We start from the raw sequence: 26,091 nt of genomic DNA, 5'->3' as shown, positions 1-26,091 counted from the left end.
AAATATTGGAAGCTAATTATAATTAAACCAATAAACAAATATATGGTTTTGTTTTGGGTTTTTTAAATTTTGGTTACATTCAGCTAAAATTAGAATATTTCACACAATTTTTTTGTCATCGTCAATAAGTAAAAAAGGAATAGGCTGAAGCCCAAGACTTATTTTTGCAATCCTATATCAACAACAGGATAACCCAGAAAATCAGCAATACCAAAGAAAGCTCAGCACTGAGTCCAGTCCATAGTTTAACTCCCAAAACTGAAACACATTTGGATTTTTACATTGGTTGGTGATGATATATGATTTCAGCAAATATCAATTTTGAAATGAATCTTTAAGATTTGAAAAATGTTTTAAATAACAAATAACGTTCATCTTTGTTTGCCCATTCCTTAATATGTGTAACAAAATAAATAAAAAAATATTAAAATACATTTAAATTAATTTTCTGTTCAAATGAATAGTTCTGGTGTTTTAAGGTACTTCTCCGTCAGTGAATTACATACAGTAGATGTCAGTTAGTATCCAATGTTTTAATTGTTATATGTATTGTATGCGTACTTATATTTAACATTTTTGGATATTAATTATTGACATGAAAAAGGTGTAAAATATCTCATTTCGGTTGTGACTCTCGAGCTAAATTAAAAGTGAGTGACTCCCTTTTCCTCTGTCTTCAGGACCGGCTGTTCTTCGTGATGGAGTACGTCAACGGCGGCGACTTGATGTTCCAGATCCAACGGTCGAGGAAATTTGACGAGGCGCGGTCTCGTTTTTACGCCGCCGAGGTCACGTCCGCTCTGATGTTCCTGCACAGGCATGGAGTCATATACAGGTAACCATGGCAACAGCATCAAATCTCAACAGGTCCCCACACAGTTCATATGCATTTAGGCTTCTATCAGTTACTTTGTTTTTCCCCTTTTTTTTCCAAATTTGCACCAGTATGATATGAATTATTTTTCTTTTGCTGCTAAGCTGCCACATTGCAGTTGGTCTGACACTATTTTGCTGCTCTTTTGTACCCTTCATTCAGTTGCAAATTCGAGTTAAAGCAGAGGTTTTAACTCAAACACTGGTCCTTTAATCGTCTGATACACTGTGAACGTTCTGCTTATTTGATTTAGCGCCTCCCGCCGAGATATGCGTCTCCATTACAGCATAAAAGAGAATTCCTGGAAAAAATAAAGAAAATAAATGTTCGCTGAAGCTCCCAGCATTAATGAAGAGAAATAGTGTATAACTAAAGTGCACTTTTGAGGGCTTGAACTCATCTTGTCGTCCTTAATCTTTAAAATACTGCGGGGCAAGAGAGTGCTGTTTATTTTGCCTAAATCTTCCAGCTGAGAAATGTATTTTTTTTCCAAAAAAAACATTCTTTACATCTTGAATAAGAAGCTCTTACAGGTCTTGTGGGGTTTTGGATCAAAAATTGGTCGCCTCTTGGACTTGAATGTGTCATTTTATGTCTGTGCTAACATGTGTGCCGTGGTTACAGCCATGAAAAGGTGCTCGTCCTTGCTTCATTTGCTACTGAGCTTTAAGGAAAAGTGTATGATTCGGCAAAAAGAAAAAAATGTCAGTAATAATGACGTAACTTTATGGCCTATTTTTGTGCTAATAACCTTAAACTTGGTGAAAGTGTGCTGCATGTTTTCTCATCACTTTTTGTCATGCCCTTACAGCAATACAAATCTTAGCTGCTGTGATTTTTAGCTGAAGATGGAAATGTCTTGTCGGTCAGTCACCGGATTGGTTCAGCTATCTTGCACAAAAAGTGAAGTATTTAACCTTTGAAACATGAACAAATTGTTTTGATTTCTTAAAAAAAATTGGCAAGAATTAGTTAAAAGTGACAAGAAAATCTCCGGAAAAATAGCTAAGAGAGAGAGAGAGAAAGCGATAGAAAAAGAGGGAGACTTTTTTTTAGATTATTAAAATTGTATAATTAAGAAAAAAAATATTTTAACACTTTTTATGCTTTTTTTTTCATTTTTAAAATTTAATGTCTGCTTATTTTCAGGTAATTTTCTTGTAGGCCTAAAATTGTTCTCATTTTTGGGTAATTTCTTAAGTGGGTCATTGCCCCACTCAACGATGAGCTGGCTAGAATTCGGTATTCAAAGGTCATGGTCAGTTGTGGCCTTTCATCCATCTTATTTTCATGAATGCAGTGTATGAAGATGGTCTTAAGGGAATGTCCTCAAATTTGGCACAAAGTGGGACTGAAGAATGAACTGATTAGAATCTAGTGGTCGAAGGTCAAGGTCACAGTGACCTCATAAAACATGTTTTTGGCCATAACTTAAATGTCACAAATGTCTAATAGGATATAATTAATTATTTCTGACATTTACATCCAAGAGGTCAAAAGCTGGCTCTGACAGCACAATGTTCTGCAAAAACTTTTTTGGCCATTACTGAACGGTATAAGTCAGGAACAGAAGGGGAGACATTTGCTCAGATACTAAATTGGTGACACTAATGTTGAAACTGCTGATTGTAGAGATCTTCTGTGTGTTAAGTGTCCATGTTTTCACACATATGAATGTAAACTAAGTGCAACTTGACTGATGTGTGGAGGCATACAACTGCATGGCGGCATTTCTAGTTTTTTAGCTATGAAACTCAAATTTGTTGACCCTGGAAGTGCTCTGTGTCCGTCTGCAGGTTGAGATTACCTCATTGTCCATTTACCTTAGCCTCTGTTATCTGTCTATGTGCACTGCTTAGTCATAATATCATTGTCACCAATAGCAAACACACAGCTGGTCCCACAAAAGCAACACGCTACTCGAATCATAACACCATTGTGATGGACGGAGGCTCAGCGCAGGTTCAGGCTGCTCCCAAAATAACTGATGGAAGAAAAGAGGTCTTCTTCTCGATTTCTTTCACCAATCGGAGGATCGACTTGGTGTTTAGATTCTCTCGTCATGCAATGCAGTATTTGGAGGTCCCCTCTTTGATAGATGTCACTCAAGGATGCAAGTACCCTCTTGGCAATTTCTATTTTTAAATTCTAAAAAGCACATTTGCAGTTGTATTATAAAAGGAGACCTCAAAAGTAAATTTTCAATTCTATTTTTGTTTTTCAAAATGACCACAAACAAATGTCCATGCTTGGAGAGGGTTGCACTATAGTCCCCTGTAGGTAGGTGTGTGTGTGTGTGTGTGTGTGTGTGTGTGTGTGTGTGTGTGTGTGTGTGTGTGTGTGTGAGATGGTCGGATTGTTTAAGCTAATGTGTGTGATTTTTTTTCATGTCATTTTGTTCCCAAAGAAACAAAAAAAACCTAATTAAAAAAGTGTAAAACACTAAAAACTGAACACAAACAAGAAGCATCAAACAGAAGCAGAGGGTAAAATCACTAAAAGCTTACATAACTAACTTCCATCCTGTCTTGTTATTTAGTTATTTTGGCTACATGATCTCAGAGAGTCCCGTCCTGCTGGTGCCTGGTATACTAGCACTCATTGTTTCACACGCTTTCTGTTACAATGCTGTTAATAAGGATGGGGGGTCATAATCATAAAATGTCAACGGTGTGAATTGGGTTGGCACAATTAATCCAAATCAGTCATCAAGGTTAACGCCAAAAGCTCTGGGCTTTATTGTGTTGTGTTTGTTTTTTATTGGTTTTGGCAGCATAACCAAGTTTTAGAGTGATACTCCACCCAAAATCTGTCTCTGAGTCAAACACTCGGCGTGTTGAATTGAAAGGTTGAAAGTGTCTTATTACACCACCAGCAGAGCCCTACCTCTGTTTTTCGTTAACAGAAGAAACTCCAACTAAAAATACACAAAAGCTACCACAGAAATACTGAAAACGTCTCGAAAAACTTCATGCTACATGGAGGCCTCCGTCACACACAGCGACTTGTGCAGTTAGCAGCAAGCAACAAGTCCCTTTGTCGGATTTAAAACTGCTGTGTGTGTTGGAGGCTTTGGGTTAGCATGTGAACACCTGCGTGCAGACACCATGAGCTGTTGGTCTTGCACGAGTGCCATGTGTAACGGGGTGTGGTAGGACCCATTTGAAGCACAACAGAGCAGAAGAGTCGTTGCCAATGACCTTTGTTTAATCTTTTGGTAGGCTGAATAGGGCAAAGGTGAGTAAAGGTTAGTAGGAACAGTTATCAGTTCTGGGGTGGAGCAGAGTTCATGGGTCGAGCAGAGTTTGTAGAGAGACTGGGGTGAGCTCACGTTCACAGGTGATAGTTCAGAGTTTGAGTGAGGAAACTGAACGTGGAGCGGACAGGCAGGTGAATGTATTAGGTAAGTTGCAGAAACACTTACAGCAGGGATCTTGTGGGACTCCAGAGAGGGGCAGGAAGGACTCGTGGTCAGTGTCAGCAGAGAGGCAGGAAGCAGAGCAGACGAATCCAGTAGGAGCAGGCAGCTGGATCCATGAGAACAGGAGGGGAATCGAAGCACCATCAGAGCAATAAACACCAGACGCACTCACACAGAAGAGATGTTTCGCTCCGCCGGAGGTTCTGAAGACGACTATAAGAATGGCGATCTCTCTTGACGGAGCTGAATCAGTAGAACACTGCACAGCCAGGCAGACGAGAACCAGGAAGTGCACAGGCAAAACTCGTAGTCGGAGACAGAAGGCTGTTAGGTTTATCGGGGCAGAGACGAGGAGAGGCGGTCAGAGGCGAGCCGACTCGAAACCAGGAAAACATTCTGAGAGTGCTGGAAGGTCAGGCATGGACGCGAAGAAAGAGTGAGAGAGTGGAGTGACACTGCTTCTTAAATACTGGCTTCATTGGAAATGAAGAGCAGCAGATAGCACCAGATGGAGATGCTGAGGCTGATGAGGTAGAGTAGCCGGGTGGAGAGAGAGGTGGGGCTGAAGTAAGTGGACAAAATCCCACAGCAGCAGGAAAAAGGCAGAGCAGACTGTGACGCCATGATGTAAATACAGCTCCCACACTGGGAGCTACAACAAGGCTAAAAACACGATGCCAGAGATGAGTGCGATGTCTTTTACTGGTGAACCTCCAGCAGTGTTTTGTGGACTATAAAACATAATTCGACTTTCCATCAGCATGAGGCTGAGTAAATAATGATTGAATTCTCATTTTTGGGTGAACTATCCCTTTAATGACATAATCTTTATTATGAAATTGATTCTAATGAGCTTCATTGTTGATTAACTTTATCAAGCAGGACATCAGACGCAATCTACTTTGACCTGTATGTAAACGCAAAACCTAAAAGAAGTGACTTCCATGAAAAAGATAAATCTTCATGTATGAAAAACAAGAGCTTTTCTAACATGTATCATTTCGCCTTCAAAATTCGTGCTCACACACGGTACGGGAAGAATTTGTTCCCACACTGAGCTTTTAAGCACATGCTGACTCCAGTTCACAAACATTAAGATTAATGGTTCAATCTTTCAACATTGTTTTCTGTCATGCTGTTTTGATAGTGAATGCTTCGCTGTCAGAGGTTGGCTCGGACAACACACACACACACACATAAACACACACACACACACACAAATGCATGTTAATTCATGATGGCTGACTGAGCTACCTGATCCTCTCTCTCTCTGTCTCTCTCTGTCTCTTGTTCTCTCGTCCCTCTCTGACCTATTTTGTTGACCAGAGTAAGATGAACAACAAGTGTTTTTGGGAACATTATGTCCCGACTCTGCCTCCCGCCCCACACACTCCCACATCCTCCGTCACTCCTCTAGAGTTCATCTTTTCTCTTTGTCCTTCATCGACTCTTCCATCTTTTCAACACCCCAACTTCACTTTTAAACAGTAGCACATTCCTATCTTTCCCTTCTTTTCAACTTCGCTGAAGTCCTACGGGACCAAACAGAAGGTGATGTTTGGGTGTGATAGTGTTGACGGATCAGGTCCAGACTGGTAGGCAGATACGAGTCCGCATCAACACACACACACAAACACACAGGTGAGGCTACAAGACTCTGCAAGAGTTGAATGTTGTCTCAACAAAAGCAGCTGTTGCATAAAGAAACAAATACAAATTGAAAAATAAAGATTTAGATCTCAGGTATACCTCTCACGAAGTCTACTTAAAAACTTTTTGTCCGTCAGGTAGATCCATAGTTTTATTTTGGTATTCCTGATACTATATTGTTTGACTGGACTGTTGCTGCTATTGAACAGGTTTTCTTTTTTTTGGTTTGAGTTTTTGTGTAAAAATGTTTAACTAATATTGTACAAATACCGTCACAGCTTGCTCACAACAAGTCTGTATTACAGTTTGTTTACTCTTGTGATCAAAAACATTGATCAGAAGCTCAATAATGAGGCTGTTTTGTAAACAGTTTCCAAATAAATAATAAACATTAACCTCTGATCAACCCATACACATTTTCAGGCTTTCGGTTTTAATCTCGCCCGCTTCCTGTTTAAGCCAGAGAGGTCATTAATATAGATTAAAAATATTAAGGGCCCAAGAATAGTTCCTTGAGGTACACCATACAGAATAGGATGTGAAGGAGAATTAATTCTATTGTAGGATACATACTGATGGCTATCTTTAAGGTAACTAGTGAAAAGCAGTGAGTTGTCTCTAATTCTAATAATTGATTTGAAAGCATCTGAAAAATAATATCATGATTAACTCCAAAAGATTTGTGTTTATATATATTTCATTCATTAACCCTTAAGGATGACATTATTCACTTCATGACAATTTTGGCTGTGTCCGTACATATGGCATAAAGTTTGGCAAGATTGTGTATTTTTATTTAATCTTTGAATTGACAACTCAGCTCCTTTAATAAGTCTAAAAAACACTGTGGAAACAAAATTGTCACATTCACACTGTTAAGTGCAAAAAGAAATGCACCATTGAAACCCATTTTGACCCCCCAGTCATCAAAGCATAAAAACATGCATTGTATTATTTCTGGGTGTCATCCTGAGCTTTTGCCTTGGAATTTGTCATTTTTGCTGTTTTCTATCTGATGACGTGATGCTGAAAATCACTGACATATCCCATGCTGTGATAATCAAAAAAAAAAATAATCTTAGCAAGTAGTATATTAAAAAGTATTAATTTTTTGTGTTTGTTTGTTTGTTTTTTTCATCTAAAATCATAGTGAATCATGACAAAACCTGGCATTTAAGGGGTTAAAATTCTGAAAATTAATGAATATTTTATATTTATGATTAAGACTGATGTTAGTTAAAACATTAACATCAATGAAAGCAGAAAATTATATTATTGTATATTGTTTAAGCTTAATTATGAAAAATGAATTTTGTATGTGTTTGAGTGTGTGTAATATTAAAGCAGGCCCTAAGGGATAAATGTAGTATCAGTGTCATGTATGTTGGATGTCTCTTGTGCATATGTGACCAGATGTGCATTTGGACCCAGACTGTAAAAAAAGAAGAGGGGAACGGAGGACAGAGGGGGGTAAGAGAGTTGAAAAAGAAAGTGAGAGAGGTTAGCTGTCACAGTGCGCAGGGGTTGCCGCTGAGGACGTAATGGAAAAATCACTCAAGATTAACATGAAACACAGGAAATGCTCTCAATTGGGCCTGATTGCTTTTTTGAGCCAGTGTGTGTGCATGCATGCAGGCGTGTGTGTGTGTGTGTGTGTGTGAGAGAGAGACACACAGTGTGAGAACTCGTCCTGACAGTGCTGACAGAGCCGCTCCTGTTTATTGACAGGATTTCTTAAGCTTTTCTGAAAGAGAAACAACAACACGCTGCATGATGGTGATTTCCCTGCCTGCAGGAACACAGTGTGACACTGGTCCGGGGACAGACGGGTTTTAATGTAACACGCTAAGCCACTTTTTCCAGTTCAGGGTTGTTCTTGTGTTCAATCATGCTTTGAGTGAGAGGCAGGGGACCCAGTGAGCAAGTCTGTCAACAGAACTGTTAACCCATATGACTGTTAAATAGCTCAAAGTCAGAGGAGCATTTATGTTTTGATTTTCTCTCTCTCTCTCTCTTTCCGTATGGTAATTATATGTTACATCATATGTTATGTGATTGTAAAAAAAGATGTATTTTACAGAGTAACTTGGCTTGAGCAACTTGAGCAACACCAAAGTACCACACCAAACATTAAAACAAACAAACAAACAGGGCAATGACCTGGATTTTTTTTTTATAAAGTATATTTTTTGACATTTTTTCCCTAGCTTTTTAAAATAATTCTAAATCTACTAATTTCCTGCAGCTTGCAGAACGCTTCTCGCCAAGTCGCTCATTGCATTTTTCCCTACGTTTACAAAAGAAATTAAACCAAAGGTATAAATATTTGTGAAGGCGTCTGAATACACCACAAGAAAAGTGATGGCGATCCAGTTTTTAAAGGGTTAAAGGTTGCAGATATTTAAATCAGTCACTTTTTAACCCAAATAGAGATGAGGCAGATGTGTATTTTCTTTTAAGGGGCTCGTTGAAATGTTGAAGCATGTTGTTGATGTTTTCTGTCCATATTCCAAAAACAGCACCAGAATGAAATGGACAAGCCAAACAACAAACTGACGAAATAGGAAATATTTTTAATCTCAAATTTGGGTTTTTTTACATAATTGCACCTTGTAATTGTAGGTCTTACTGGTGATTAATCTTAATAAATTCAAATTTCAGTGCACTGAATATGTATTGATACTCATAACTCTTGAATAGCAAGTAATCATTTAAATAAAGACTTGAACACATAAAAAAATAATAGATGTGTGCAGATAATCAAAGCATGAAGAAAACTGATTCAGTTATTCTGCTATAAATCGATTAAGGATATTATAAAAAATGAAAGATTATCAAAATGTTGCCCTTTTATGCAACATTTATTATTATCTCCTCCAAAACCACAACAAGACATCCTCACATAAATAAATATCATTCCATTAGTGCAGCTGAACACCTGCAGCCACTTAATATTGAATCTTCCTGCAGCGAGGTGATGTGTAATACAAACATTAGCGTCAGCGGCCATTTGAATTCAATCACAAATGCATTAAATTCATATGTTATTTTTCTGCCCTGCTGCGGGCGTGCAATTCAGATTTAATGTGCAGGGAGTCGCCCGGAGGTGAGATATGCAAACAGGCAGCCAGTTACATTTTTCGTCTGGGGACTAACGGAACAAGTGCTGCTCTTTCCTGCCTCACCGTGAGGCCATTAATGTGCCTTTTAGCAAGGCACCGTCACCAAATAGAGACAAAACTGTGGTTGTTTTTGGGAGCTAGGAGTGATGAAAGTTTTGGATTTCATGCAGACGATATGTAAACTAAACCAAACAAACTTTAGCAAACATAAAACATGGAAATGGATGTCCTGGAAAGAGAATATGCAGTAAACTTAATCAATGAATCAACGTGAAACACTTTACTGAACATAGATTTACTTATATTTGGAGTGTACAGTACAGACTTTCTCTCCCCCCTGCCAAAAAAGAGATAAATCACACAATAAACAGACTTCACATTTTGAAACCTGAACAACATGGCTTCATTTCTTTCTGAAACATGGGAAGAAGGCATCAAGCGACAACAGAAGAAATCACCCAAAAATTAGGATGAAATTAGTGAAAAGTGCCCAGCCCCCCATATTATCATTTTGTAACATTTTAAGTCTGTAATTATGTTAATTACAAATATACTTTTAAAATAAAGTTGCTCATTGACTTTTTTCCTATGTTTTTGACAGAAATCAAATAAACATGATCGGGGTTCAAAGTTTTGAAGACTTGTTAAAGGTGACATCACTCCAGATTTCAAAAGGTTAAAAGTGAATTTGATTGACTGTTTTTTTTATTTGCATAGATATTGGAATAATATCATTATCACGAACTCTTTATGGCCAAAAAAAAAAATGCGGTTAAAATCTGATATTGGGCCAGGCCTACTTCATAATGACCTAAAGTTGAACCATTAAGTGAAAACTTGGTGCAAAGCCAACTGTCAAGCTCCACTGCACCTGACATGTCATGTTATTTTTCCTCGAGACCTGAGGCACATTGGCATACCGCTCATGGTTTAACTTTGCACGACATCCAGATACCTGCCGCAACTGCAGCAAACTGTTCACATGAGTCAGGTGATATTTACACTTTAAAAATATCATTTGCAAGGAACAAGTTCTTTTTTGATCTTATTTTTTAAACAAATGTACTTCAAAAAAAAGAAAAACAAAATATGAGAGACGAATAGTGGGAGTGCATAATCATTTTTTTTGTCTGTTTTTCTCACAAAAAAATGTCTATAGTGCAATAATATCCTGTCTGTAAGAGCAATTCATGATGGGACACAAAAGAACAAACTTTTCAACAGCAAATCACAACAGCTCTCAAACAGGATTGTTAAGCTGCCTTTTTTATTTTGGGGGGTTGCTAAAACAGGACAGTTGCGTAAGCCCTTGACTTCAGAAACACACACACACACACACACACACACACACAACTGCACACTCAATCTCCTCCCCGGCTTGTCAGGGCGGCTGTACTTTTGAAAACACCTCGGGCTGAAAGGCTGCATTGGCTACATCGAGTAGATGTTGACATTTTTGTAGCGATCAACCATCAAGCCCAGAGCGGCTGCATTCATGACCAACCCTGTCATCTCTCAACACTGCTGCTCTTATCTCTCACACGACTCCCCCCTCTCACTCCCCCCTCCCCTCCATCTCCATCTCCCATTCAGCCCTCAACTTTCTCTCTTTTCCCAGCTCCTCTTACCATCCCTCTGCTAAGTATTTCTCCATCAGAGAAAGGACTTTCATATCTTGAAGTGCTTGAAAAAAAATGACATTAGTATAAACTCAAATTCAACAGCTCAAAAAGCATTTTCTTGTTTTGCAAATCAATGTCAAAATGTCAAAAAAATGAGCAACTTCAGTCAAAGCTGTTATGTGTATTTATTTGTATGAATTCTTTCAATATCTAATAACTTTTTGATAATGTAATTTCCGTCAGCATGCTTACGTATTTTGGCAAAGTGCATTTTCTAATCTTTCCTTTCCTCTGTGCAACCCTCCTGCTCTGCAGAGACTTAAAGCTGGACAACATACTGTTGGATGCGGAGGGTCACTGTAAGCTCGCAGACTTCGGGATGTGCAAAGAGGGAATCCTGAGTGGAGTCACCACCACCACCTTCTGTGGGACGCCAGATTACATCGCTCCTGAGGTGACCTCACACAAGCATACAACACCCACGAACCCACATTGACACAGCATACACATATTTTATTTGTCCATGTTCGACTGTTTGCAGATGATACTCTGTTTTTCATTGCTAAGAAAGGAAAGGTTTATGCTTCATAAGCTATGCTTATGAATCAATGCCAAAAACACTTAAATCCAGCCCCCAATATTACATAGACTTGCTCAATCCAAATCACTCGCATTTTATTTATGCTCAGGATTTATGTTTGATTTTGGCTACCTCTTTGTAATTCTCTTGTTTTTCATGCATGATTAGATCCTTCAAGAGCTGGATTACGGTCCATCAGTGGACTGGTGGGCTCTGGGGGTACTGATGTATGAGATGATGGCCGGCCAGCCTCCATTTGAGGCTGATAACGAAGATGACCTGTTTGAGTCCATCCTCCATGATGACGTCCTCTACCCCGTCTGGCTCAGCAAGGAGGCTGTGTCCATTCTTAAAGCGGTCAGTTTGCTGTTCATTACACAAAAAAAACCCAAAACAACAAAAAACACTTCCTAGTCCACTCAGTTGTGAACAAAAAGGTTTTTTTCTGAAATCAGCACTCTGAGGTAATCCTTTAACTCAGGTACAGTTTGAACAAGACCCGTCCTCATCATTGGTAATATATCATCATTGGTCATATTTTTGCAACGTTAGTTAGAAAGAATTTGTCTCACTGCTTCTAGATTTACCTCTTATTTTTGCAAGACAGTCTTCAACATCAAACCTCTGAAAAACTAATTGCATCTCTTAAAATAGACCTAGATTAGATAGATCCCATTTCGGCGTTTCATATACCAGCCCATTCTCATTCCAAAGTATATATTGGAAATATTGATGTGAGAAATATTGATGTGCTTACAGTGCTTTTGGCATAAGAATGACACACAAAAAGCCACGTTTCGCATTCGGATGATATGCCCCTGGACAGCATCAGCTGAGATTGCAGCCAGACAGAACCATTCAAGGTGTTATTATACGCCGGTGGACGGCACCTGCTAAGGAAGAATGATAAGCGACGGCCAGAGTTAGTTGAGAACGTGGCCGGCTGGAACCTGTCGCGCATGATAACGCCACAGGGAGGCGTCAGGTTAAAACACAGCTGGTAAATACATACTAAAAGTGGAACAAAGATCCCTTTAAGGCAGGCAGGAGAGGCGGTGAATGGATCCAACAAACCCTGGACTTTCATGTGAGAGTCCAGTCTAGGATACGTAGAGAGCAATATGTATATGAAGAAGTCCACTGCAAAGCGACAGCATGTGACGACTTTGGATGAGAACATGTTGCATATCAATTCTGCAACACACTCAACAATGTAAACCTCCCCTGCTGAGCCTCAGCTACATGTGGTTCTTGTTGCGTTGTTTTTTCCCTGTGCTTTTTTTATAGAACAGCTTTTTCATGAGCATTGAAACTCGCACATTGTTAAGATTCCAAGTGATACGCGCCCCTAAGGAACTAATGGGCTGTTACAGATCCAAAATAAGGAACCTGTTAATGTCTTTCCATTGAAGTATCTGTCCTTGTGTTTCTTTGCTTTTGAATCTTGTTCTCTGCTGGTCATTTTGGCTTCATCTGTGCTGTCTTTTTCTAAGTTTATCTCTTCCTCAGTGTCACATGTGAGCGAGGATGCAACTTTTTTTTTCTTGGTGTCATGTTGATCCATGTTTCCTCCACTGGAAGAACATTGAACAATTTCCTCTATGTTTTAATCCAGGAGGTTTTTTTCTGTGTTATTGGTTGTGTGTGTGTGTGTGTGTGTGTGTGTGTGTGTGTGTGTGTGTGTGTGTGTGTGTGTGTGTGTGTGTGCGCCTAATGCCACTTGTCCATTCGTTTATTTGTCCATCCAGTTTTTCCATCACAAGCCTTGCGTTTACCTTGGCTGCCGAATGCAAAGCCTTGTGGGAAAGTGTGTGTGTTTATGTTGGACAATGTCTTGGACTCTGACCAGTCACTTGACCAGCACTCTGGGCTCTGATTGGACATGTCATCCAGCTGAGGGACCTTGGGTCACATGATGAAGTCTCTCAGCTCAGTCTAATAGCTGAGCAGCCTTTTTAGCACTCATCCAGTTTTCAAGTATTTGAGAAAATCCTGAAGGAAATGAAAGAGGAGGCATTTTATGAGAGAATTCTGAACTACTTTGTGTATAATGTGAAGTGGTTGTTTATGAGGAGTTTATTTTTCTGAGACCAAGAATTTTGTTTTTTTTACATCATTTAAGTCTTTGTGATAAACTCATTTGTTAGCAAACTGAAATCTGCAGAAACATTCAAGTTGCAAGCTCCTCATTTTTTACCAGCTTTAAGTTCACTGGTGTGACAAATGCTGGCACTTCATTCATAAATCTTGGCTGCCTTCACTGCAGATCAGTGTCTGTAGAGCTCTACATTGACCTCAGACTGAGACCAGGTCTGTACCAGCATGTTTAGGATTAAACCTGACTGTTGGGGCCAATTTTGAGACATTAAGTGAGATTATTGCTGTGTTTCATCCATTAGCGTTGCATAGGCACTTGCAGGAAATAAGTTGCATAGTTGATAATCTCTATAAACAGATATTTGCTTATGAATGCAGAGTCTGTAGGAAATGGGACACAGTTAAGTTATCAAAAGCAGTTTGTGTTCTGTGTTTTATTGTCAAGGTAGTGTTAAATAATCACTTTCTAGTGGTTGCATGAAGGCAAACAGTCCTTGTGGAGAGCAAAAAAGGTAGAACGCTTTGGCCAAAATGAGATTTCACAAAATCCAATTCACACCAAATGTCTCCAATCCAGACATTTGTCCACAATTTTTCTCTGTTTAAATCATAGACTGTATACAAATATGGATGACGGATATGCCCACTTATCCCTGCTCTTCTTAAGTGAAGTTTAAGTTTCCCAGAGCTCTAGCGAAAACACCTGTCTGACCAATCGTGAGCAGCCCCGTTGAAACGTTGACAGCTGTTAATCATGGCAGAAAATCCCCCTTTTTGTATAATTTACAAACATCAGGGTGATGAGAGCTACCTTCAGTGTCAGAAACCATCTCTGGGAAAAATTTACTTGCCGTGTACTTCGATTTTTTAGTTCGGCCTCTGTCCCATTTACTAACATGGGGGGGGGCGGGCTTTATGACCTATACTGCAGACAGACACCAGGGGGCGATCCAGACTGCAAAGCTACACTTTGGGGGGACTGTCATGCTGTCAATCTTTACATACAGTCTGTGGTTTAAATTATTATTTTATTTGAGTCCTGGAGATTCAAGTGGTTTTTATGTCCTTCCATTGATATAATGTCCTATTTTTTCCAGAGTCACAACCTCAAAGATCAGAGATTTCCACATGGAAATGTTGCTTTTTTTCAAACTTTATTAAACAGCTTGGGGTCTCTAGACTCCAATCGTCATCAGACGGATAGCCAATGGGTTCTGAGAAACTGCATGGTTGAAAAAGTTTGGCAAAAAATACTGAAACCCAAAGTAAACCCCAGCCTGAAGCTTTGTTAGGTTGAAAACAACATTCATCTTTTCTCTCTCCTTTTCTTTCTCTCTGTCTCTTTCATTTTTTTCATCACTTCTCAGTTCATGACCAAGAGTCCCAACAAGCGTCTGGGCTGTGTGGTGGCTCAGGGTCTGGAGGAGGCCATTAAGCACCACGTGTTCTTCAGAGAGATCGACTGGACGCTGCTGGAGCAGAGAAAGATCAGACCGCCGTTCAAACCACGCATCGTGAGTTCACACGCAAACATTTACACCTCAGAAAACTGTTTAGGCCTTTGACACCAGAGAAAATTGGCCCGATTTATTTAACAAAAAACTAAAAGATGGTAAAAATAATATAAGAAATAATATAAGAAGACGACGTTACATCAGTGGGGATGAAGCAAAGATAAGTAGATACGAGTTAGATAAGTTAGATAAGAGACAAGTAAAGAAACTAAAGAATAAAAAGATGGTAAGAACAGTATATCAGTAGTATAACGAATGGATGAACAGAGATAAGAGCAGAATTATGAGATTTTTTTTTTAAATAACAAATAAATAAAGCTGAACAGCTTTACAGGAAGTGACCAAAAATATTGACAAAAAAATTAAAGAAACTTGCAAGAAAATAACCTTTTAGCATAATTTCAAATACATATAATAATCAGAAATAAAGTTTCTTTCCTTTATTGTTAATTTTCTAATAGTTTATCTTATCTTTTTCAAGCCATTTTTCTGGTCAGCTTTTACTCATTTTTTGCAATTTGCGGGACATTTCATGCAAAGTTGCTTATTGCCTTTTTCCCATGTTTTCAAAATAATTCAAACCAATGTGCTCAGGTTTCAACGGTTTAAATGCTTTTGAAAGGCGCCTGAAAGTAAGTACCAAAAAACTGATAATCCAGGTTTCAAAGGGTTAAATGTGAGGAATGGATTATGTATGCAGGGAAAGAAGCTAAAATATGAACATTATTACTGTTTATCGTTGTCTTTTCTCATCACTTTCTGGAAGAAGAATCCTCTTCCAGGAACTAAGTCGACTAACACCAGACGCTTTGGAAGGATTACCTCTAAAACATTTTCTCTTGGTTTTTTTTTTGTCTTCCAGAAAACCAAAAGGGATGTGAATAACTTTGACCAGGACTTTACACGAGAGGAACCCAACCTGACGCCGGTGGAGGACAACATCATCAAGCAGATCAACCAAGATGAGTTTAAAGGATTCTCCTACTTTGGAGAGGAGACGGTGGCCTAAACACACACACTTAACAGGCATACAATTTAAACACACACACACACACACACACACACACACACACACCACACACCACACCTAAAAGATCTTCAAGAAAAGACAAAGTATTTAAAGACACACGGCCTCTGGAATGAGACCTCCTGAACTTTTCCAGACCGCTCCAGGAACTATACTAGACCATCTGTATAGCTCTCTTTATGGTTTCTGTGCTCTTGTCGTTTGTCCGTTTGTGCATATCCCATCAAACTGTGTGCTCGAGCAGCATGTGAGTGCGGCTCAGATACTGTAAGAAACGCTACTCCACTTGGATGTATTTCTGATGCAGATGGACAAAACCAAACTGTGTTATCAGGGGGGTGTTTAAAAGTCGATACTTAGGACAAGGACATAGGCTGTTAGTGTGTATGTGTCTGTGTGTGTGTGTGTGTGTGTGTGTGTGTGTGTGTGTGTATGAGAGAGATAAAATGTGAGTGCAAGCGTGCATGCATGCATAGTTGCAAACCTCTAGAAAGAGTCATTTCTGTACATGATGTGCTGTATCCTGTGTCTTATCTCCGTGTTTAAAAGAATGTTTTTCTTCCTTAAACTTGTATGTGAATGGAAAAAAAAGAACCAATGATTGTATTTAAAGAAAAAAAAGGTCTTGACAAGCATTTTAATTATTATGAAAAAAGAGATGTTAAAAGGAGACGCAAGAAATCAAAGATTTTGTCTGGATGTCAGTCATGAAGGAATAGGAAGTTTTGTCAGTGCTTTATTTTAAATTTAAGAGTCAAACTGGTTTATTAAATGTCATCTTGAGAAGATGCACCACAAAAGTGAAACTTTGGCATTTTTAAATTTTAGTTTTAGCTTTTTTTCTTATTAGGAAAAAACAGTTACATGCACCGTTTTCCATCTCTCTCCATATTTTAGTGTATAATTGCTCCAGTTGTTTATAGAAAAAAACCAAATGGTACCATTAGTCGCTAGCTCAAAAAATGAGCAGTGGCTTACCATTGGGAGTGTTCATTGTGAAGTGACGTATACTCAGTGTTTAGAAGCTGTTGATATTGGGACAGTTGTCCAGTTAAGCCAAATAATTAGTCCCTCCAGCATTTCAGGATGTTGCAATCAGGCAAAATCAGGCAATTAATTCAAATCACGGCAACTTTAACTCATTTCATTGTACAGCTGCACACGGCATATTGATCCACTCAGCCTCCCTCTTTATCTCTCTCTGCTTATCACAATACTTCTGGTAACTATCAGTAGCACACGGCCAGTTTCACCCAGAGTTTATTAACAAATTTAATGACTGAGTCGAGCCAGTTCGTTGGCGTGAACCACAGCTCCGGACACTTTTCCTGCTGCAGAGAGCAGACGAACTTTAGCGTCTTTCATAGAGAGAAGACTTATCATTTGAGATGGATAACGAAATTTTCTTTAAGTATTTGTTTTATTTTATGCTAATTTTAGCTCTAAAAATGCATCCCATTTTATTGTAAATTAAAAAAAATGCAAACTCTAATGATAAAAAAACTGTTAAAAGTATGGGAACTTGCATCGCAACTTTTTAGAAAAGCATTTCAGGTGGCACCTGTCCAGGGTGTACCCCGCCTTCTGCCCGATGACAGCTGGGATTGGCTCCAGCCCCCCCGCGACCCTTACGAGGACAAGCGGTTACAGAAAATGACTGACTGACATTTCAGGTGGCAAAAATCAAAATAAAAAACAGCAGGTGAAATCCTGGAGGGACTGATTAACACGCTGTTGATACTGGGACAGACGTCCTGCGACACCAAATAATGAGCTGAAATCTAAAATGTCAAAGAAGCCCTTTAAAAAGTCCAAAAGCTCTGACTGCACCTTCTGGAGCAAAATCTTTCCAGGTCAACTCCTTAAATCCCTTCATGACCACTTGATCATTGAAATGCCTTGTGTGTGTTGGTGTGTGTGTGTGTGTGTGTGTGTGTGTGTGTGTGTGTGTGTGTGTGTGTGTGTGTGTGTGTGTGTGCAGTCGCTGTGTAATCAGCTGCTGCACTGGACCTGCAGTCTCCGACATGACGAACCAAACCCTCATGATTTTGCGTAAAAGCTGTGGGTCGTACAGAAGTGAATGTGTTAATACATGTGACTGAATGTGTTCAACTGAATGTATTAGTTCTGCAGTGTGTGTGTGTGTGTGTGCGCGTGTGTGTGCGTGTGTGCATGTGTGCAGGCATGGAGAAGCCTCTTCATGCTGTCATTGTGTTTTATTTTTTATTTAAAACATCTTTTTGTCATGTTTTTACTCTCGTTCTCGCTGACATGTTAGAAATCTTTAGGTTTCATGTGATGTAGTGAGACTCACCTGGTCAGAAACACCTCCTCCTCCTCCTCCTCCTCCTCCTCCTCTTCTTCCTCCTCGTCTTTGTACATGGAGGTCAAATAAGCTGAGGTGTCGATGCATGTTGCAGATCAGATTTAGGACTTTATAGTGAACTGAAAAGAATCCAAACATCTTCAATAAAACTCCATGTGCAATACTCTAAAAGAGTTTTTTTTGTTTTAGTTATTTTCTTTTCATCCTTTCTCTCCTTTTTACTCACACACAGAGGTACCCACACAACTACTGTACAGTTAGTTTAAGGACACATAAAAGTGACAATATTTCCTCAAAAGTAGAAGATGTATCAGATGCAGTAGCTTTAGGAAGTCACCAAACACACACACACACGTACGGATAGTGGTGCAGATTTACGACAGTTTTACTGCCAGAAAACTTCCAAAACACCACAAATCTGCTGTCCATCATTTCTCTTCCCCTCTGTCTTAATGTGTCATCTGCTGCATCCTTGTTTTTGTCTTTAATTTAAAAAATGTTTATCCCATTTCGACCCAAAAAGGATGTTCTCTTGCAGAAGTCCTGCACGCTAAATGCTAAATTGTATATTACACAATTACTCTAGAAATATTAATAAATTGGCAAGATTTCTCTTAAAAACATGAGAAGAACGCAATGAGCAACAAAAGAAAAAATGACCCCAAAATGAGAAAGATATTAGTACAAATTACAAGAAAATACCTTAAAATTACTTTGAAAAAAAAGGCAAACGACATGGTAAAAAAAAAAGTGCCTAAAACATTTTTTTTAAAACATACAAACTGCCAAATCACGTAGGAGAAGCAAACAGCAAAATAAATACGTTATTATGATCAGACATTTTTCCCTAATTAAAAAAATAAGTCTTAATCTACTGATTTCTTGCATTTTGTTGAACATTTCTTATCATTGTGTTTTTGCCATGTTTTTGGAAGAAATCACACCAATTTTCTAAAAATTTAAAGGTTGAAATATTTGTGAAAAGCGCCTCAAAAACCACACAAAAATAGTGATGTCGCTCCAGGTTTTCAAGGGTTAATATTTGCAAAAGATATAAAAAAAAAATTCAAATAAAGATTTCAAACAATGGAAACAGTATTATGATTTCAGCATCAGACATTCATCTTCCTCGGGTCATATGCAGAATGTTTCTGTATGTTCATTTTTATTTTTTTTGCAGTCTGTATTTGTGAAGCTTTGTATGTTCATTTTGTCATTACACATGTTTTTTTTCATGCTTTCATTTGTGTTTATGTCGATATTCCTTTCTTTTGCGCTGTGTGCCAAATGTACTGTATTTTCAAAGGATGTGAAGGTGTAATTTTAAGTTTTGAAACAAATTAAATATCATGATGTCAGAAAGAAATTCCAGGTTGTTTGGTGTCGTTTCTCTTTGTTTTTATCTTTCAAATCACCCTCTCCTCCTCCCTGTTTTTTTTTTAATAAATTGTATACCTTGATAATTAGTGTTTGAAATGTTGCATTACATCCTCTTATTTAATATTACTGCTTTGCTTACCTTGCATCTAAATGTTTTACTCAACTTAAGTGTAATATGACCCCAAAAGCACAAAAAACATGGAAAATACACGTTTTTACTATCCAGCATAGACAAACCACCCAGAGAGTTCAAACCTCCTGCAGGAGTTATTTGTAAAGACGTTCACGTCAATAATCTTTTCCATCTAAAATCTAAGATGACGAAGTTTAAATGCCAGAGACGGTTATCTGCTTTTGAGTCTGTAAAAATGTGGTGTGACCTGCTCGCTGATGCAAAGGAACGAAACACGTGGAGGCCTCAGTGAGGGAGCCAACAGTGCATCCACCCAAAATCTGCCTCATTCAAGAGGCCATTTAGTATTCATTTCCCAAAATTATTCAAAACCAAATGTGTTTTCTGTGGAGGATTCCTTCAAAGCAGATATACTTAACTTTATTTACTTTGGGGCCAATTTTACAAAATGACAGGGGGCCAGGGGCCAGTCACAGCGGCCTCACTTACGTTTCCGGGATTCTAAGACTTTATCAGGGTTTTCAGGCATTTCTAGGATTTTAAGACATTTCTAGGATTTTAGGATTTTACAGAGATTTTAGGACATGTGTAGGATTTAAGGATACTTCAGGTATTTTAAAACATTTCTAGGATTTTAGCAGATTTCTTGGATTTTGGGACAGTTCTAGGATTTTTAAAAATTTCTTGCATTTTGGGACATCTCTGATTTTACAACATTTAAGAATGTTTCTAGTATTATAGGTCATTTTAAGGCTTTAAGGATATTACACAGATTTTAGGATGTGTCTAGGATTTCAGGACATTTTTCAGATTTTGGGACATTTTTAGGACATTAGGTCATTAGGGTCTAGGACCTCTGTCGGGGTGTGGGGGATCCTCCACTGGAACTTCTTTATTTTTATTGTGAATAATATAACGGTTGCGGGGCCACCTAACACCCTATTGGGGGCCAGATTTGGCCCTTGGGCTGTAGGTTGAGCATCACTGCTTTGAAGTATAACTGTAGTTGACTTAAGAGGGAAAAAGATCTCATCATTATCACCTGTGCCGATGCCAGCATCACCTCCCTGTGCTCCTGAGCAGCTCACACCTGTTGCAGATCACATACAGGACCAGGTAGGATTTTAGGACATTTCTGGGATTTTACGATAAATTTCGAATTTTTGACCATTTCTGGGATTTTCGCATGTTTCTAGGATTTCAGAATGCTTTCTGGATTTCAGAACATTTCTAGGATTTTAGGACAAATTTCGGATTTTTGGAAATGTCAAGGATTTCTGGAAGTTTGCGGGGTTTAGAGACGTTTCAGCAGCCCTCACCTGTTGCAGAGCAGGTACAATCAGCACACAGAGGAGGGGGGCGGGGCTGTTTAGGGGGGCGGCTCCCGGGGGTGTTCCCAGCCAATCAGCGCTGCGGGAGCGGGCCAGCGGCTTGCAGGGTGCCAGCTGAGCCGCAGGTCAGAGACCGAGCAGCTCCGGGAGTTTTCAGACCAGAAAGCGAGGAAAGTTTGCAGCAGCAGCGGACCTGCGGGCGGCTCCTGTCAGCAGCAGCTCAGTGTGTTCAGACTCAGCGTGTGTGTGTGCGTGTGTGTGCGGGTTTCTGCGGGTGAGAGGCTGTACAATCCTCGGCAGTGTTCTGAGACTGTACGGCCCAGAAACCCCCTTCACCGGTCACCGGCAGCCTGCGTCCGCGGACTAACTAACCCCAGGTTTCATGGCATGATCCTGCAGACGGCTTCTGACCTGCGCATTTACCAAACTTCTGTGGACTAAACTCAGACTGTCGGGGAATTACAGCACGAGAGAGAACATGACTGCCGATAAGGAGAAGAAGAGGTGAGACGTTTCTTCTTTTCTGAGCTTTTAACTGGCAGCCGGAGCTGATGAATGCGCAGTTTGCAGATGGCACAGCGTGTTTTTGGGCAGATTTTCGCTGTCACTGTGCTGCTGTGCTGTGACACACAGACCTGTTGCTGCAGTGCATGTGACTCGGCCTGCAGTCTGCGCTCACTGCGTTGGTTAGAAAGCTCAGCCGCAGCCAATGGCTTCACGAGGCGTTTATTCAAAAAGCTTTGACTCCATAATAATGTGTTTTTGATGGCTCTTGGTTGTGATGTGAGTTGGTTTGGTTTGTGCCGAAGCGGAGATGTGGTTTGCTGCAGGTTGTCACTGTGAGAAATCAGGTTTAAGGCTGATTTGGGACATTTTTTAAACTCCGTGCAACGTCAGAGGCCTTTAAAATTAGTTTCTAATGACTATAAAACGAGCAAAATGCAGACAAACGGTTAAAAATCTGAACAGGTGGAGGATGTTTCACCATTAATCCATCATGTTTAATTTTATACTTCATACATAAGAATTTAACCCTTGATTTCTTAAAAAAACAAACAAAAAAAACCCAAGTTAGCCACAAGAACATTTCCCAGAATTCCTCAAGAAGAGAAAATAAAAAAAAAATGTAAACATCAAAAATGGATAATCCTCCCAATTTTTTTAAAAAAAATATTTATTTATCAAAAAATTAAGCTAATTTCCTTGTCTTTTTCTTTCCCTCATTTCTTGCAGTATGGGGGACAAATCTTGCCAAGTTGCTTGTTGCCTTTTTAGTCACTTTTTCAAATGAAATCAGATTAGTTTGCTCAGGCTGTAAAGATTTAAATGCGTGTGAAAGGTGTCTGATTGCATCCCAAGAAAACTGATTTTGCTCCAAGTTTTTAAGCATCTCACTGGAATGGAGCGCCTCCTGAGGTATCTCCTTCCTCGCTCAGTTTTCCTGCTCAGACATTGGCCTTTGCAGACTTCAGGTGTGCAGTTTTTGGAGCTTGGCAGTGGCTCTGGGGCAGAAATGGTGACGTTTTTGTGGTTTCTCGTCCTAAAGCTTCAGTTTCCTGCAAAACCAGCGCTTTAGCCCTGCAGAGAGGATGCTTCACAGACAGTTAAAATACCACAACAGCCTTGAAAGTGAGATAACTTTGATAATCGTAGAAATGCCGACAGAACGTTGCAGGACTGTCTAGTCAGACAAAGACGGTTGTTTCCAATATAACTTACTTTTAGATGAAGATTTAAGTTCTTAATGAGGCCCCTCAATACAATATCTTAACGATACAATATTATTGCTATTTTTAACATAGAAAAGACTGATTTTTTTTGATTGTGTTGTTTGTAAAAATCTTGGCTGTTTGTTTTGAACCTTTTGCTGTAACACTTAAAGCAACTGCTTGATTATTTTGCATATAACTCAGATTTCTACATTTGTACATATTGAGGAACATGTCTCCCCCTTTAAACTTGGTTATTGTGTCATCAGTGTGTTTTCCTGCAAGTGTCGCCCTGCTTTTTTAATTGTTCATCAATTGATCAATGATATTTTTCCCCGTTATTTGCTAATTTTCTAACAATTCTCTCTATCACTTTACATTTTTCAAAAAAGTAAAAAAAAACAACAGACAATGCAAACAAGATTTGATGAAACATGCTGACATTTTTTTCAAAATATTGTAACAAAATTTTAAGTATCGAATTATGATTTTTAATTTTTTTTCCTTTTTCCCTAGAAGTTTTCCTTATTTAAAGAGAAAAAAATCTAAATTGACTAATTTCTTTCAATTTGTGAAACATTTCTTACTAATTTCATCAATGTCTTTTTCCAAAATCTTTGAAAGAAATTAAACCAATCTGCTCACGTTTTAAAGCTTTAAATACTTGTGAAAGGCGTCTGAACGCAGCGCTAAAGAGCCGATGTCCATCCTGGTTTCAGAGGGTTATTTGGGAGATTCTAATAGACAATTTTTAAAACGAGAAAACAATTTCTTCTCCTTCCAAGTCGGCAGAATATTGATTTGAATCAGCAGATCAGGTTTGGGTTCGCCTGACGCCTTCTTGTCTGTCCAGTCGGCCCTTGTGACGGTCGCTATCAAATCAGGCCCAAACATGAACAGAGCAGGTATTAAGACGGAGGACAGAGACACTGGACGCTCTGTCATCGGGGATAAAAGGGAGAAAATAACATTAAGAGACAGAGCGAGATGAGTCCAGGAGCGCTTCCTGCAGCTCGTCGACGCCTTGGTGCTTCCACCGGAGAGCGATCGGCCATTTTAGGGGACGGAGACCTGCGAGTGTCTCTGTCAGGCCGTAGATGAAAAGCGTCTCTGTGTGTGTGTGTGTGTGTGTGTGTGTGTGAGAGCTCACTACTTTCTGTCTCCTCACTGATGTGTTTCTCTCTCTCGCTGTGTTTGTGTTACACAGAAGCACATTGTGGCTGCGGCTGCCTGGAAGTCATAATTGCTCTGATAAGTTGTGTGATTCGTGGCGGCAGCCTGGCAATCACACGGCCTGTTTATTTGGGAGGCTTTTTTTTTTTTTTTAGATTTATTAATATAGTGGATGAACTTGCTGGAATGTGTCTCTGATTTTCCACTCAGTCACGCTGTTGAAAGGACAACTTTAGTTTTTGTTTTTATAGTTTTGACCATAATTCATATCAACCCAAATCTGTTTCAACGAGAAAAGGTTATGTAAGAAATAATACATAGTTAAGTGTACACACATGCAAAATATTTTGGCACTTTAAGGACTCCATACCAAGGAGACGTTCTGATACACAAAAGCGGAGGACTACATAAAAAAAACCTTAAAATACTTATTTATTTTTCTTCAGCGTGGTTGTCAGATGGCTGCTTTCATTATTGATTAATTTGTAGATTATTTTGTCATTAAATCGCTGTGAAATCTGAGCAACTTCGTTTTATTTCTTTCAAAAACTTAAGGAGAATCAATGAGCAACTCAACAACACATGGCCAAAATTTAGTTTAAAAATAAATTAAATTAAATAAAATTGATTAAATTAAATTAAATTAATTTAGTTAAAAAAATAAATAAAAAGTAATGAGAAAATTAGGAAAATAAGTTTAAAAAAGTAGAGTAAAAAAACTAGCATATTAACATGAAAATGACCCAAAAAAGTGCAGAAAATAATAATAAAAAAACCCATAGTTTTCTTTCTATAACATAATTTTAAATATAAAATTATAATGATTAGAATTATTGTTTTCGGGACTTTTTTTTCCTTTGTTTAAAAAAAATGTTTTTTTTAAATATTAATTTTCTACTAACCTCCCCTTTTTTTGAAATTACATTTCAGGAAATTTTCGTGTCATCCTTCACTAATTTCTTGCACTTTAAGAGGCATTTCTTCCTATGTTGGCCATTGCCCTTTTCCCCATGTTTTTTCCCTTGTTTTTTTAAAGAAACCGAACTAGTTTGGGGTCAAATAGCTTGTGAAAGGCGGCTGAACGCAACACAAGAAAAGTTATGTTGATTCAGGTTTAAAGGGTTAAATGTTTGGTAATTAAAATAACAGAAAGTCACAATTTCCAGAAATAAACATTAGGAAGGCGTGTTGACGTCAGTACCAGTGTCATGGGTCTGGGTCCCATCTTATGAAAGGAGTCAGCAGTGAAATTTATGTAACCATGATCACAGTCTGAGCCCAAAACAAGCTGTATTTTAATGTTTTTGGCACAGTTACCAAACCTTAAAGGTGCAGTACACTCCCAGAGTTTATTATTGATGCCGTTAGGTGGCAAATATCAAAGTGTATTCTTGTTTGTTGTAGAAACTAATGCTCAATCGCCAGAGGAAACGCTGGCATTGTGCATTTTTTTGCATAAATGGCAAACATTTTGGCAAGATTGTGTGTTTTTGTTTTATCTTGTAATTTCCAGCTCAGCTCCTACAATAAGTCTAAAATACACTTTGGAAATTAAATAGTTACATTCAGACTGTCAAGGTCAAAAAATGCTCGATTGAAACCCATTCAAACTGACATTTTTGATCCCACAGCCATCAAAGCAGAAAAACAGGACTTGTATTATTTCTCGTGTCATTCTGGGCTTTTGACTCTGAATTTGTCATTTTTACTATTTACTGTCACAATCAGTGTTGTTGTTAAAATTAAAAAAAAAAATAATGATACAAATTTTAAAAAAGGCAAGAAAATGAAAAAGAAAAATATTTTATATATTTTATTTTTTCTTGATATGTTTTTAAATATCAAATTATTATAATAATAAGTATATTTATTTAGACATTCATTTTTTTATTTTCCTTCTGGTATTTTACTTATAATTCTCCTCTCTTTTTAAAAACTAATTTTCAGGGGATTTTCCTGTCACTTCATACTAATTTCTTGCAGATTTTGGGACATTTCTTGCCAAGTTGCTCATTGCACCTTTTCCCATGTTTTTGAAGGAAAGGGTCAAATTACGTGTAAAAGGCGCCTGAACGCAGTTCACGAAAACTGATCCAGGTTTCAAAGTGTTAAATAAAATGGAGCCTGTCCTA

At 38.6% G+C, this 26,091-nt stretch overlaps 2 protein-coding genes across 2 annotated transcripts in view; both read left to right on the top strand.

Annotated features, from left to right (window-relative positions):
* LOC121965456 (protein kinase C epsilon type-like) overlaps positions 1-19,599 on the top strand; it is a 78,702-nt gene extending 59,103 nt beyond the window's left edge. The window contains exons 11-15 of the mRNA XM_088086142.1: positions 681-835; positions 11,005-11,143; positions 11,438-11,626; positions 14,734-14,880; positions 15,743-19,599. Coding sequence (XP_087942268.1) covers positions 681-835; positions 11,005-11,143; positions 11,438-11,626; positions 14,734-14,880; positions 15,743-15,889 — 777 coding nt within the window. The 3' untranslated portion in view covers positions 15,890-19,599. The remainder of the gene's footprint in view (positions 1-680; positions 836-11,004; positions 11,144-11,437; positions 11,627-14,733; positions 14,881-15,742) is intronic.
* A 1,575-nt stretch (positions 19,600-21,174) lies between these two features.
* Positions 21,175-26,091, top strand: part of epas1b (endothelial PAS domain protein 1b) — a 95,743-nt gene continuing 90,826 nt past the window's right edge. Inside the window, exon 1 of the mRNA XM_088086203.1 lies at positions 21,175-21,581. Within this exon, the coding sequence (XP_087942329.1) occupies positions 21,556-21,581 (26 nt within the window). The 5' untranslated portion in view covers positions 21,175-21,555. The remainder of the gene's footprint in view (positions 21,582-26,091) is intronic.

This window comes from Plectropomus leopardus, chromosome 13, assembly GCF_026936395.1.
Source record: "Plectropomus leopardus strain MGB_pleo_1.0 chromosome 13, ASM2693639v1, whole genome shotgun sequence".
In the NCBI taxonomy this organism is placed as follows: Eukaryota; Metazoa; Chordata; class Actinopteri; order Perciformes; family Serranidae; genus Plectropomus; species Plectropomus leopardus.
The sequence above is the reverse complement of the archived record's forward strand: the minus strand, read 5'-3'. Positions and strand labels throughout refer to the sequence as shown.